The 15,692-nt window shown below is 42.4% G+C and overlaps 1 protein-coding gene across 1 annotated transcript in view; it reads left to right on the top strand.

The window, feature by feature from the left end:
• LOC129708122 (dynein axonemal heavy chain 9-like) overlaps positions 1–5,702 on the top strand; it is a 295,482-nt gene extending 289,780 nt beyond the window's left edge. Inside the window, exon 70 of the mRNA XM_055653686.1 lies at positions 4,848–5,702. Within this exon, the coding sequence (XP_055509661.1) occupies positions 4,848–5,075 (228 nt within the window). The 3' untranslated portion in view covers positions 5,076–5,702. The remainder of the gene's footprint in view (positions 1–4,847) is intronic.
• Positions 5,703–15,692: the final 9,990 nt, after the last annotated feature.

Below are 15,692 nucleotides of genomic sequence, written 5' to 3'. Positions count from 1 at the left end.
TCCTTCTCTCCAGAGATGCTGCCTGTCCCGCTGAGTTACTCCAGCTTTTTGTGTCTGTCAGCTTCTGTGCTGTAGAGCAGCATCTGTGGAGAGAAATAGACAGATAACGTTTCAGGTCAGGATGCTTCCACAGACTGGTGGAGTAGAGGAGAGAGAGCTGTGAAAGTGATGAAGGGTACACAAAATTGCTGGAGAAACTCAGCAGGTGCAGCAGCATCTATGGAGCGAAGGAAATAGGCGACGTTTCGGCCCGAAACGTCGCCTATTTCCTTCGCTCCATAGATGCTGCTGCACCAGCTGAGTTTCTCCAGCAATTTTGTGTACCTTCGATTTTCCATCATCTGCAGTTCCTTCTTGAACACGAAAGTGATGAAGGGATTGGGTGGGGTAAGAATTGGCAAGAGAGAGTTGATTCAATTCTCCCCATAGTTGATGCTCACGAATGCAAGCATTCGGTCAGACACACTCAGCAGTGATCTCCTACCATGGGTAATGTTTCTTCCATCACCTTGGTTGGGGTCAGTAACTGAGCTCAAAGCTGGTGGAACTCATTTTTAGTTTAGTTTAGTTCAGAGATACAGGGAGGAAACAGGCCCATCGGCCCACCAGGTCCGCGCCGGCCAGCGATCCCCGCACATTAACACTATCCTATACCCACTCGGGGCAATTTTTACATTTACCAAGCCAATTAACCTACAAAAATCTGTACGTCTTTGGAGTGTGGGAGGAAACCGAAGATTTCGGAGAAAACCCACTCAGGTCACGGGGAGAAAATACAAACTCCATATTGATAGCACCCGTAGTCAGGATCGAACCCGGGTCTCCGGTGCTGCATTCGCTGTCGGGCAGCAACTCTACCGCTGCGCCACCGTGACCGCTTTAATCTGGCGTCTCCTCATTTATATAATCTAGCTCCCCACTGATTCTCCAAGAACATTATATTTAATGTCATGACAGGCAAATTAATGGGCGTGGATTATGTATTAGCGTGATAGATCCAGGCTTTCAGTAACATAAAATTCAATCTTATATTGACGGAGTCATAAACAAGGAGATATGATCTGTCTCAGTTAAAACAATATCCACCCAGTGTAACATGACCCTGATCAATTTTATGAAAGTATACAGCATGGCTGATGATTAATGGGTCAGCCTGATGCTTTTCACTAAGACCATGCCAGTTTGCAGGGATTACTAAAGAACAGAGTTCTAGTAGGCTTAATTTCAGAGAAATGGTAGAGTTTCTTTGAAGAATAACATAGTGAGTTCTGTACAATATAGTTGGGGGATCAATAGACATCCCTGTACAATGCAGGTAGCTCTTTAAGCTGCTGCTCAATTTCTAGCTGTGACTCCAATGTGTATCATCATGCAGACCGTGAGGCTGTGGAATCATATACTCTGTGTGCCTTGCAGTACTTGCTTATTCAAAACACAGGCCTGTCCCACTTTCGCGACCTAATTCACCACCTTTTTTACTCGTGGACATTTTTCATCATGTTGAAAAAACGCCCCGACCTACTTGATGCCACGAGTACCTACGACCAGCATCACGACCTCGTAACGACCTCGTAACGACCATGCTGCGAGTACGAGTCAAGGACAAACTCGGCAGAAGTCGTGAGTTAGGTCATGAAAGTGGGACAAGCCCTTTACACATGTCCAATTCTCTCAGAGGTAAAATCTTGCAAACCTTTGCATTGATTATCCCAGACTGTCAGTCAACGTGTACAAGTAAGATGTGAGATTCCTACGCGGGAATCTCAGATCATGGTTGAGTCGAGGCAATGCTGTGTATTGACACTGGAGGGGAAAATAAATGGCTGCTGCTGCCTCGGACACATATTCTTTGAATGTTGCCCAGTTTTGTGATTCGATTGAAATGCCATTTCTTCTCTCTAGTCTCACACTGTCACTTGTGGAATAATCATTGTAGGAATACAGCATAATTGTGCAGGAAGGAACTGCAGATGCTGGTTCAAACCAAAGATAGACACAAAGAGCTGGAGTAACTCAGCGGGTCAGACAGAATCTCTGGAGGGAAGGAATAGGTAACGTTTCGGGTTGAGACCCTTCTTCAGACTGAGAGTCAGGGGGAAGGGAAACGAGTGATATAGACGGTGATATAGAGAGATATAGAACAAATTAATGAAAGACATGCAAAAAAGTAACAATGAAAAGGAAACAGGCCATTGTTAGCTGTGGGCTAGATGAAAACGAGTCACTGACAATGAAACTCACCAGGATGACATTGACAACGACCAGGATGGGGGAGGGACGGAGAGAGAGGGGTGCAAAAGCTACTTGAAGTTAGAGAAATCAATATTCATACCGCTGGGTTATAAGCAACCCAAGTGATCAATTTCATCTGTTTGTTTTCTTCCACAGATGCTGCCTGACTCGCTGAGTTCCTCCGGCACTTTGTGTTTTGGTCAAGATCAGTTATAACATTTATTTACTATCCGAACTGATGGATTGCTTTCGGATACAAACAGCTTAATGTAAAATGAAAAATGCAATCAATTTACACACAAGTCATAAATCTAATCTTGATTCTATGCTGCAGTCAGCATATTCCAAATGATAACAAGTTGCATAAATGTTTTATATTGATGATGACTGCCATTGTTTTGTTAATTATTGTTAATATTGTCCTCTGTTTTATAATATTAATAATACTAACTTTATTTATATAGCACTTTTCATACAATTGAATGCAACCCAAAGTGCTTTCCACAAAAAAGGCAGGTCTAAACAAAACTATGGATTTTAAAAAGCTAGGACATATGCAGTTAATAAGCACAGATTTATATAAAAATATAAAATATAAAATTGAGAGTGTAAAAGGATTTAAGATTCTTCTATCAGTCCTTATTTACATGAAATCTCCCAATTATTCATCGTACTCAGGAAAGATCTGGTTTGCGGTATACCTAAGTCCTTTTGTTTAGTTTAGAGATACAGCGCGGAAACAGGCCCTTCGTCCCACCAAGTCTGCGCAAAACAACAATCCCTGCCCATTAACACTATCCTACACACACTAGGGACAATTTTCAATTTTTACCAGGCCAATTAACCTACAAACCTGCACGTTTTTTGAGTGTAGGAGGAAATTGAAGATCATGGAGAGAAACCCAATCTGGTCACGGGAGAATGTACAAACTTCGAGCAGACAAGCACCAGGATCGCACCGGTTCCCTGCGCTGTAAGCGCTGTAAGGCAGCAACTCTACCGCTGTGCCACCGTGCTGCCCCTCTTTTGTGTTCTTTTTGTAAATATCCTTTTCAGCCTTTCCAAAAGCTATTGGCCGCAATACTCCAAACAGACCCTAGGCATTATTAGAAGGATTTAATGAGCCACAAGACAAACTGAATTAAATCTGGTAATAAATTGTTGCATTGATTATATATGCATGGGTTTGGCCACGATGCACAAATACAGTCTTGGAACCTAAAGAAACCCTGTAAGCCAGCTTCCTTTGTGGGCAGAAATACTCCAACATGCACCTGTAATAAATATACATGTCACATGGCCAGGAAGTTAATAATAATGGTTAACTTTTTAATGGTGCGTGTATGCCTTTCTGCCACATACCGCCAGGAAAATACATACACTGATGTGAACTGTACGTTAGTTTAAACATTTTATATAAAGCACTTTGTATTTGAAAGCAATCCATTAGTTAGGATAGTATATAAACGTTAAAAGTGACCTTGACCAAAACACAAAGTGCCGGAGGAATTCAGCAGGTCAGGCGGCATCTGTGGAGAAAAATGAACGGATGATATTTCGGGTCTGGACACTTCCTCAGTCTGCAGCAGTTGGGTCTTTTTGCTTGGGTTTTACAGCATCTGTGGTCTCGTGTTTCCATCAAAATGGACCTGAATTGATTCGTAGAACAGAGGAGCCCGTTCATCCCATTGTGTCCAGATCTCTACCCCATACTCCAAAGACGTGCAGGTTTGTAGGTTAATTGGCTTGATGTAAAAAGTAAAATTGGCCCTAATGTGTGTTGGGTAGTGTCACTGTGTGGGTCCACCAAGATGCAGTACAGAACGCCACAGGAGATCCTTCTTCTCCCGTGGCTATCAAACTGTACAACTGCTCCCCCTTCTATCGTGGGGTAGATCGAGACTGACATCCCCCCCCCCCCCCCCCCCCCAATCTTCGCATTCAGCTTTGCTGATAAGCCACTGGCGCCTTATCGCTGGCTCAGTACTGTGCGATCCTTTCCCTGGCCAAATGCTTAAAATGTGTCTCGCGTGAAGAATCACTTCTGAAGCACAATGCTGAAAGGACAGTTTTGATGCAACGATACCTGGCCTGAATTGTGCGTGTAGAAGTGGAGGGTCACTTGTTCCTTCACAGATTATCACGTAAAAAAATAAATCGCATTTGCTGAGTGCATTTCGTGACCTCAGCATGCCTCAAAGCTCTTGAAGCCAATTTGGTGCTTCGGAAACTGTAGTCACTGTTACAATGTGGGGACATTTTCCTGAAGATCAAAGGCTTTTGAACAAGATTCATGTAGACGCAATGAACTGCAGGTTCTGGATTTAGAGCAAAGTGCTGGAATAACTCAGCGGGTCGGGCAACAGAAAGGGATAGGTGAAGTTTTGGGTCAGGACCTTTCTTCATGCTTTGGAGGTTTGGCAGTGGGGTAGTACTGAAGAAGGGTTCTGCCCGAAATGTCACCTATCTATTCCCTCCATGGATGCTGCCTGACCCGCTGAGTTATTTACCGAATATCGCTTCATGTGCTTAGTTGTCATTTGCCTCATATCCACTGGCCACGTAAGGCGACATATACTTGAAGCTGCATATTTTAACTTTTGTTTTCTCCACAGGCTGGAATTATTACTGATGCCCGTCTGAAGGAGCTGACCCCGACAATGCCAGTTATTTTCATCAAAGCCATTCCAGTTGACAAGCAGGATATTCGCAGTGTGTATCCATGTCCGGTTTACAAAACACGCCTCCGAGGCCCAACGTTTGTCTGGACTTTTAATCTGAAAACCAAGGAAAAGCCATCCAAGTGGGTGCTCGCTGGAGTGTCGCTCCTACTGCAAATTTAAGCTGAAGAGTTTGCACAATCGTCGATAAAATGACACGAACAAAAAAAAACTCATTCAATCCAACCTAGATCACTTACTTTGGTATAAAGATTAATAGATATCATTTAGTTTAAAAATACACAAACAAAACATGTTTCTTTGTTTACTAGGAACAGGCCATCGTACTTTATGTGTGATTTCTCAGTTTGAACCATCCACAAATATCACTTGATGCTACAGAGGTACATTATGTTGGGTAACATGTCACCTGAGATGCGTTTTTCCTTTCCTAATCAAGACCTATTTCTAATTGCCTTTTAATTAGGTACTTTTATAAGATGCACATTTGGATCGTGCTCTCAGCTGGTTTTACACTGTGAAATTAATGAGTAAATATGACACAGTCTGTTGGCACCAGTTTACGTAAAGTGTTAAGATCACGTTCCTTGGATGGTTTAACCCGGTGACTGAACATTGACTATTTCACCTTCACAACTTGTCAGCTTCCATAAATTTAGCAGATATGAATAGTTAATGAAGGAAACTGCAAATCAAAGATTCAATAACACTCAGAATGTATGGCCAAAATAAATGCATTAGCATAAATTCAAAAGGCTGATCAGTGGCTTCTTATGTTCTTATGCAAGTATATACTGTTGATTTATTTATTTCATCTAAATTACTCAGAAACCAATTACCAATTCATTTGCATCTGCCATTTCACTCACTGTCTCATTTACACAAGGTAAAGTTCCACCTATGTTAACTGCCTTTAGTTTTTGCCCAATAAACCATGCCAGAGTGGGTCACTAACACAGGGAAACACAACTGCCGATATGAACGCAGCAACTTCTCTGAGAGCAATGGGTTAAATTGCCAGGTGATCTGCAATCTTTGCCGAAGCCAATTAACCAACAAGCCTGTACATCTTTGGGAGTGTGGGAGGAATCAGGAAAAACCAGGCGGGTCACAGGGAGAACGTACAAACTTCATACAGACAGCACCCATGGTCAGGATCGAACCTGTGTCTCTGGCTCTGTAAGGCAGCAACTCTACCGGGCTGCCCCAGGAGCATTTCAGCCGTTCCTATTTGTTGTTTCAGGATTCCGGCATCTGCAATTTTAATTTCCTTCTCATATCTGTTGAGTTCACCTGTGGGGAGGTAACAAAGCCCTCGCTCCCACACTTCAAAATGTGATTTATCTTGTGTCCCATTGAAGCAAGTCATTTGAGAGCGTGGAACATAGAGTTCTCAATTACCCTGATTTTGCAACTGTGGTGGAACTTCTAGAAGAGGGAGCTAAAAGGGAGAAGGGTTTTTTAACCAATTAGGTTTTGTTGGCAGGTACTATATCACAGATGTTTGCTCTAATTTGATGTGAAGGGATTTCTGTTTTCACAGTCAGTGGCTGAATTGAAAAACTTTTAAATGAAGCAAATAATGAACTTGCCATGGCAGCCAAATGCTGGTTGCAGAGAAGAATTGGATCATTTCAGACATGAATGATTAAACTATTCATCATGTTGTACTGCAGATTAAAGCAATGAGAAGCAACATTGTTCTATTGTAATCAAATAGCATTTTCACCCCAAGATTTTTGGTTATTTAAAAAAAAACTCTCATTCTGGGAGCAGATTTACCTTCCAGTCTGAAAAAGGGTCTCGACCCAAATCGCCACCCATTCCTTCCCTCCAGAGATGCTGCCTGTCCCGCAGAGTTACTCCAGCAGTTTGTGTCTATCTTCCAACATATGCCTGCACCAGTCTGAAACATAGAAATTAGGTGCAGGAGTAGGCCATTCGGCCCTTCGAGCCTGCACCGCAAGAAGGGTCCAGACACAAAATGACGTTGGTTTCTCTCCATAGACGCTGCCTGATCCACTGAGTTCCTCCAGCAGTCTGTTTTGTGCTCCAGACTGCAGCATCTGCAGCCTCGTGGTTTCCTACATTGAGTCACTGGCAAACTTGGAATGTGAATGAGGGCAGATGTGGAGGCAGGTTTGACGTTAATAGGCACAATCTGCCCACAATCACCCTTTCTCCACTGACTATTCCGTCCCTGGCCATTTATTCTTCCCGATATTAATCTGTAGACCCAATCTGCCCACTTTATCACCTTTCTCCGACCAGCGATCCCCATTCCACTCCCTGTACACTAGGACAATTATTTATATCAGGCCGATATACAAACCTGAACGTTTTTGAAATGTAGAAACCGGACCTGGGAAAACCCACGCAGTTAGAAACATAGAAATTAGGTGCAGGAGTAGGCCATTCGGCCCTTCGAGCCTGCACCGCCATTCAATATGATCATGGCTGATCATCCAACTCAGTATCCCGTACTTGCCTTCTCTCCACACCCTCTGATCCCCTTAGCCACAAGGGCCCCATCTAACTCCTTCTTAAATATAGCCAATGAACTGGCCTCGACTACCCTCTGTGGCAGAGAGTTCCAGACATTCACCCACTCTGAAAAAAGTTCGTTTCGGTTTTAAAGGATTTCCCCCTTATCCTTAAGCTGTGGTCCTGGACTTCCCCAACATCGGGAAAATCCCTGTATCGAGCCTGTCCAACCCCTTAAGAATTTTGTAAGTTTCTATAAGATCCCCTCTCAATCTCCTAAATTCTAGAGAGTAACGGGGAGAACGTACAAACTACCCACAGACAGCACCCGTAGTCGGGATCGAACCCGGGTCTCTGGCGCTGTAAGGCAGCAACACTTCCAATGCGCCACCGTGCCACCCTAAATGACATCCACAATTTTATGAGTGTTGACGCCAATGTTCTTTCAGGAAAGGGTTTTACTGAACCAACCAGATTAAATGCGTTTTTCTTAGCAGACTAACATCGACAAGTGTGCTTCAGAATGCAAACTATCGAGGTACAATAAGATTAACTGATCTTTTAAAATGTTATTTTCAGTAAGAGCATTCCATCATTTGTCTACATTGTAACATGATGCTTTTGGTGCAAGACACATATATAAAGCATCAGCGTGTTGTGAAATTAGTTTTACAGTTGGTTGCCATAATTTTTTTTTTTAAAGTAGGCAGTGATGAATTCACAGCTCTAACGTAACTATTCATCAATTTGTTCCAACTAAATAATAATGAGGCCTGTTTAACTGAATCTCATTTTTAAGTGGTTGTTCTCCAGTGGTTACAGTAGCTGCTATGAGGCTGATTGTAATACATCAACAGTGAATATGAAGATCTGCTTGGGATGAAGCAGCTCAGCTCTTTTCCTATTTTTCTCCTTTTTCTATTTTTCTTGGGCTATTCTCTACATCTGGTTGAGAGTGATTACAGCTATCAGTGAATTTCACCAGTTCTGTGAACTGCACCGCCCACAGAATCCTGGGCAACGGTACATATACACACCAGGTTATCTGCTACAGCTGTTGCGTATCGGTGCCTTTGACTGCTTTAAGTTCCACACCGGGACACAGCCTTCCTTTGCAAAGCTTGGGGAAATGAGCCCATAAACAGCGAACTGAATATCAGCAGGACACCATACTTTGTGATCACAGGCCAACTGAGAACTTATGTTCAATTGAAGACATTAGTATAGTTTACCACCGACATCAAATGAAGTTCAAGGCTTGAGTGTTATTCTTGAAACTGTACCATCACAGGAAACATACTTGTTTGTTTTGTTGCTACAGTGTACAGTGTACTGGGATGTACAAAGGGCAAATTCGACAGCCCCATCTGCTACTGTCTTAGACAGAGTCGCTTCAAAGAGACACCACTGCAGTAAACACCTTACTGGTGAAAGCCAATTCACTTTCCCGGTTGCTAAACACTTTAATTCCCTTTCCCATTCCCTCAATGACCTTTCTGTCCTGGGTCTACTCCAGTGAGGTTAAAATTAAAATTGGAGGAACAGCATCTCATATTTCGCTTGTGCAGCTTACAGCCCAGTGGTATGAATATTGATTTCTCTAACTTCAAGTAACCCCTGCATTCCCTCTCTCTCTCTCCATTCCTCTCCCACTCGTGGCACCAGCTTCTCATTCTCACCAAGCAAACAGCTAACCATGGCCCGTTTCCTTGATCATCATTACTTTTTTGCATATCTTTCATTTATTTGTTCTACATCGCGGTCTATATCTCTCGTTTCCCTTTCTCCTGATTAGTCTGAAGAAGGGTCCCGACCCAAGATGTCACTCATTCCTTCTCTCCAGAGATGCTGCCTGTCCCCCTGAGCCACTCCAGCTTGTTGTGTCTAATCATTGCTGTGCCGTGCTTGTGTCAGCTGTAACCCAGTTGATGGCATCCTTTCTGGCTCATTAAATTGTGAGTTTGCCTCACTCAAGAGATTGGAGTGCAAGAGATGGCGAATACTCCAAGGGTTCACTGAAGAAGAACATGACAACACATCATGGTTTCAGATGCTGTTTCTCGGGTAAAATGTTAAAATGAGGTGAAGTTTGGACAGTACAGCACAGGAACGGGTGCTTCAGCTCACAATGACCATGCCATTCAGTGTGAAGAAGGATCTCGACCCGAAACGTCACCCATTCTTTCTCTCCAGAGATGCTGCCTGTCCCGCTGAGTTACTCCAGCTTTTTGTGTCTATCTCTGGTTTAAACCAGCATCTGCAGTTCCTTCATACACAAAGTCTAACAGAGCTGTATTATGACTTCCTGACACTTATACTCAATGCTGCGACCAACATATACTGGCATACCCGTACCACTATGACTACTTTTAATATTTAATTTTTAATAGGGGGGGGGATGTGAAAAAGAAAGGAAGATGCAGAGACAGTGGGCTGTGGGAGAGCTGGGAAGGGAGGGAAAGGAGGGAGAAAGTAAGGACTACCTGAAATTGGTGAAGTCAATGTTCATACCGCTGGGGTGCAAACTACCCAAGCGAAATATGAGGTGCTGCTCCTCCAATTTACGGTGGGACTCACTCTCAACAATAACAGAGCAAGAGGTGTTCAAAATTCTGACGTGTTTTAATAGGACAAATAAGAAGTTGTTTCCACTTGCAGAGTGATCACTAGATGGAACACAAACATTAAGGTAATTGGTAAAAGATATAAAGAGGATATTTTAAGCTGTTACGGGTGGATTATGATCTAGTGCGTGCAGACTGAACATGTGATGGAGCCAGTAAAATCCAAAGAGGAATTTGAGGTATATTTGTGGAGGTAAGAATGTGAGGAATGACTAGCCTTACTCATCCCTTTACAAAATGTCAGAAGAGGCACGGCAGACCGAATGGCCTCTGGCTGTGCTATAATATTAATTTGATAAAATTGGAGCTTACATTGGTCAAATCTACCCATTAGTCATTAGATGAACCAACTGCTTATTAGCCTTGCATATTTTGTGAGTCACTAGATGAAGACTGCCAAACTAGTTTAAAGTAGTAACTTTGCAATGAGAGCACAATTTCACCCTCTAAGGCCAGCCAGCACAGAAACATGATTACTGAGCTAGGGCAGCTTTGGTGAGATATGCACTACTGTTCCATTCACCCAGCCGTTCAAGTGCAGATTGGGAGCTTCACTCATGAATACAAATCCAGCTATTAAACATTTGAATTATCTCGGGCAAGCAGACTTTGACTTTTCTCTTTCCAGTTTCAAACTCTCCATCTCCCTCCCCTACAATATGTGTTGGATAAGGATTAGAAACCGTACAGACCATATGTTTTGGTCAATAAAGATCAGGGAGAACATTTTTTAGACTAAAACATAATGAGGAATAATTGCCCACTCTTTTCATCTCTAGTTGATGTACACAAATTGATATAATTTAACATTCTAACATATTTGTCCCATTACCTCAGCTAAGATCAGCATGAACAGTCTCACATCTCATGGCAGGAGGGCAACTAAATCAGTTTATGACTGTATCCCACATATTAAGTCCTGGAAGATGAAATAGCCTTTAATCCTTATCATAGGTCTAGTCAAAACTTGACCAGTTTTCATTTTAATGGTATCGCAATTCTTTTGATCTTTGCTCTTTCACAAAGAAACATATTTTTCAAGACATTTATGCTCTGGCTGTCAACTGAAAACTCAGAAAATACTGCAAAAAGCAACTTAAAATTACTATAATGTTTAGAAAGGTGCAAAGGTCAATAAACAAAGACTTCTTCAGCTGAAAGCCTGGCTATACATAAATGTGGTAAATATTAAAATGAAGAAGATATTATTTTGAATTCTGGACATGTTTTTGGGCTGCGCATGTTGTTAATATAAAAGTTTTTAAGTTTAACTGTCCATTTTATCAATGATATATTGTTCTGTTCTCACCCCTCTCTTTCTGCCTTTGAAAGGTAAGTTTTGAGCAGTCTCATCCCTAATTTTCTACGGTGCATTCAGAAAGTATTCAGACCCCTTCACTTTTTCCATATTTTGTTAAGTTACAGCCTTATTCTAAAATGGATTAAATTCATTTATTTTATCATCATTCTACACACAATACCAGAAAATTAAAAAAGCAAAAATAAGTGTTTAGAAATTTTTGCAAAATAATTAAAAATAAATAACTGAAATATCACATTTACATAAGTATACAGACCCTTTACTCAGTACTTTGTTGAGGCACCTTTTTGGCAGTGATTACAGCCTCAAGTCTTCTTGGGTATGACGCTACAAGCTGGGCACACCTGTATTTGGGTAGTTTCTCCAATTCTTCTCTGCAGATCCTTGCAAGATCTGTCAGGTTGGATGGGGAGCGTCGATGCACTAATTTCAGGTCCCTCCAGGCTCTAGCTGGGCCATTCAAGGACATTGACAGACTAGTCACAAAGCCACTCATGCGTTGTCTAGGCTGTGTGCTTAGGGCCGTTGTCTTATTGGAAGGTGAACCCCCGTCCCAGTCTGATCTGGAGCAGGTCCAGAATGATCTGGAGCAGGTTTTCATCAAGGATCTCACTGTACTTTGCTCCATTCATCTTTCCCTCGATCCTGACTAGTCTCCCAGTTCCTGCTGCTGAAAAATATCCCCACAGGATGATGCTGCCACCACCATGCTTCGCCGTAGGTACAGTATTGGCCAGGTGATGAGCGGTGCCTAGTTTACTCCAGACCTGACGCTTGGCATTCAGGCCAAAGAGTTCAATCTTGGTTTCATCAGACCAGAGAATCTTGTTTCTCATGCCTTTTGGCAAACTCCAAGCGGGCTGTCATTTGCCTTTTACTGAGTAGTGGCTTCCATCTGGCCACTCTATCATAAAAGCCTGATTGGTGGAGTGCTGCAGATTTAGCTATATTTCTGGAAGGCTCTCCCATCTCCACAGAGGAACTCTGGACCTCTGTCAGAGTGACCATCGGGTTCTTGGTCACCTCCCTGACCGAGGCCCTTCTCCCCCGATTGCTCAGTTTGTCCGGGCGGCCAGCTCCATGAAGAGTCCTGGTGGCTCCAAAGTTCTTCCATTTAAGAATGACGGAGGCTACTGTGCTCTTCGGGACCTACAATGCTGCAGAAATTATTTTATACCCTTCCCCAGATCTGTGTCACAACACAATCCTGTCTCGGAGGTCTATAGACTATTCCTTCGCCTTCATGGCTAGGTTTTTGCACTGACATGCACTGGCAACTGTGGGACCTTATATAGACATGTGTGTGCCTTTCCAAATCATGTCCAATCAATTTAATTTACCACAGGTGGACTCCAATCAAGTTGTAGAAACATCTCAAGAACAATCAATGGAAACAAGATGATATCCCATTCTGGTTATTGATGATAGATTGATGATAAAATAAATGAAATGGAAAAAGTGAAGGGGTCTGAATACTTTCTGAATGCTCTGTACCTGCTCAAGACAACAAACTTAAACTTTGAGTCATTTCATTCAATTTTAAATCCCAGTGGACATAGTTTGCAAGTTTTGTTTTATGCATGGTCTCAAATAAAATCTGGGGCTCATGATAAAATATTATCAGCCAGAAAATATCCGAAAAGCTTTATTTTCAAAGAATATAAAAATATGAGCAGAAGATATATGGGCAAATGTGGGCCACATGATTCCCCAAGCTTGCTATCCCATTAAAGAACAACGTGGCTGATCTGGCGTCTGAGTCTGAATAAGGGTCTCGACCCGAAATGTCACCCATTCCTTCTTTCCTGAGATGCTGCCTGTCCCGCTGAATTACTCCAGCATTTTGAATCTATCTTTGATTCCTTCCTACACAAGTATCATTTTCAAGTCTTGTTTAGAAATTTACCAAAACTATTATTTGCTTTAAGATGTCGCCCTTTAGTTAGTGTGATTCTGTCAGAATCACAAGAAGGTATCTCCTAATGGTTCAATGGTCTCAGTAATTTTGCAATTAAGAATCTGTGATTGCATGTCACAGTTTCTGCTAGTGATGGTCACACTTAATGTTATCCTTTCCTTGCATTTGGAAAGTAGCCATTCTAGTTATTGTATTGTATTGTATTGTATTCAAATTTATTGTCATTGTCTCAATTTGAGACAACGAAATGAATTTCCCTTACAGGCAGTATCATAAAAGCATCACAAAAAAAAGCATTGTAATACAGTGGCAGAGTTGCTAATACAATGTCAGTGTAAATAAAATTGAAATAGAATAAAGGCACTGTTAAAACAGTTTGTTCTCCCCACCTGCGTAGAAAGTCTCAGGACACAACCATTTCATAAACTCTCCCAAGACATAGGAAGGCACCAGGTCCACCAAAAATGCTGGAGAAACTCAGGTCGGGTGCTTCAGAGCACCCGAGCGAAGGAAATAGGCAATGTTCGGGCCGAAACCCTTGCTCAGCTGATGGGGGGTGGGGGGAATGCCGGGCCGGAGCCCGGCGGTGAGCAAGGGGAGGGGTCAGCAAGGGCTAACACCTTCTGATCAAACGGCCTCCCGCAATTGTAAGTCCGCAGCTCCCGAGTCCGCAGGCTGAGCCGGGCAGAGTCGCAGGACCCCGCGCTGGTTCTAGTGCAGATACATCTAGGCTGTGTATTCATAGTGTACAGTAAAGAATGCGGTGTAACAATAAACATAGAAAAACTGGGTTTTAATGTGGAAGCACATAGTTTGAGAGACATGTGAAAGTGTCAGAGAGAACGCACAATGCTTCATTAAAATCGTACGGCCATAAGTGATAGGAGCAGAATTAGGCCATTTGGCCCATTTAAACCGAAGATAGACACAGAATTCTGGAGTAACTCAGCGGGACAGGCAGCATCTCTGGAGAGAAGGAATGGGTGACGTTTCGGGTCGAAACCCTTCTTCAGACAGTTAGTCATGCCAAAGTATACCTTTCTCTGACATCAATGTTTGCAAGAAATGCTAAATGTGCTGGATCATAAGATCATAAGGTCATAAGTGTCAGGAGCAGAATTAGGCCATTTGGCCCATCATGTCTACTCTGCCATTCAATCATGGCTGATCTATCACTCCTTCCTAACCACATTCTCCTGCCTTCTCCCCATAACCCCTGACACTAATCAATAATCTATCTATCTCTGCCTTAAAAATATCCATTGATGTCCTTCACAGCCTTCTGGGGCAAAGTATTCTTCAGATTCACCACCCTCTGACTAAAGATGATTCTAGGAGGAGAAACACTAGTTATGTGGATGAGGTAGAGAAGTTATGTCTGAGACAGTGAACAATGTGTATCTCATAGCTCTCAGGGGAGCAATCAAGTTAGTCTCATTCCTGTTCTTACCTTTTTCAGTAGCTCTGCAACATATGTTATCTCACAAATGCCTAACCCCCCTTTTTAGGTCTACAGGCAAAAAGGTGACTTGGTGATGAGTGAATAGAATCTGTGAGTCTTACCTCATTTTTATAGAAGGAAGTCTGGAGGTTAGCCAGGAGTGTGCTGAAATTGTCCCACTTAATTCCCCATAACCTATTCTACACCAAATAAAACCCACCTCCCAGACTTGAATGAGGATTTTAACAGGCAATCAGCTCAGGCAAGGACTGAGTGAGGCCATGAAACCCAGGGTAAATAAAGAGGTCACTAATGTAAATGTGCATAAAATATTGAACTAATCGTATTGGTTTTGGCTGCTACATTCAGGTAGAAGGTACAGGAGCCTGAAGACTGCAACAACCAGGTTCAGGAATAGCTACTTCCCCACAGCCATCAGGCTATTAAACCTGGCTCGGACAAAACTCCGATTATTAATAACCCATTTTCTGTTATTTGCACTTTATCAGTTTATTTATTCATGTGTGTATATATTTATATTAAGGTAGGTACACAAAAAAGCTGGAGAAACTCAGCGGGTGCAGCAGCATCTATGGAGCGAAGGAAATAGGCAACGTTTTGGGCCAAAACCCTTCTTCAGACTGATAGGGGGTGGCGGGGAGGCTAAAATATCACAATATAGTAATCAATTTATATTATGGTATATGGACACACACTTATCTGTTTTGTAGTAATATGCCTACTATGTTCTGTGTGCTGAAACCAAAGCAAGAATTTATTGTCGTATACAGGGACCATTCTCAATGACATCAATGAACTTGCAAGAAATGCAAGAAGATGCTGGATCTGTGACATTATTTTGGTACATTTAAGTGTCGGAGCAGAATGTTTGCTAGGTTTTGGCCCATGTTGTCACACTCTGCCAATCATTTAAAAATCTCCGATCTTTCATGATCTTCCACATTCTCCTGCCTGAACCCAACAACCCTTT

The sequence above is a fragment of the Leucoraja erinacea genome, chromosome 23 (assembly GCF_028641065.1).
Source record: "Leucoraja erinacea ecotype New England chromosome 23, Leri_hhj_1, whole genome shotgun sequence".
Taxonomy (NCBI): domain Eukaryota; kingdom Metazoa; phylum Chordata; class Chondrichthyes; order Rajiformes; family Rajidae; genus Leucoraja; species Leucoraja erinaceus.
Note: the sequence above shows the minus strand (reverse complement) of the source record. Positions and strands in the feature narration are given on the sequence as shown.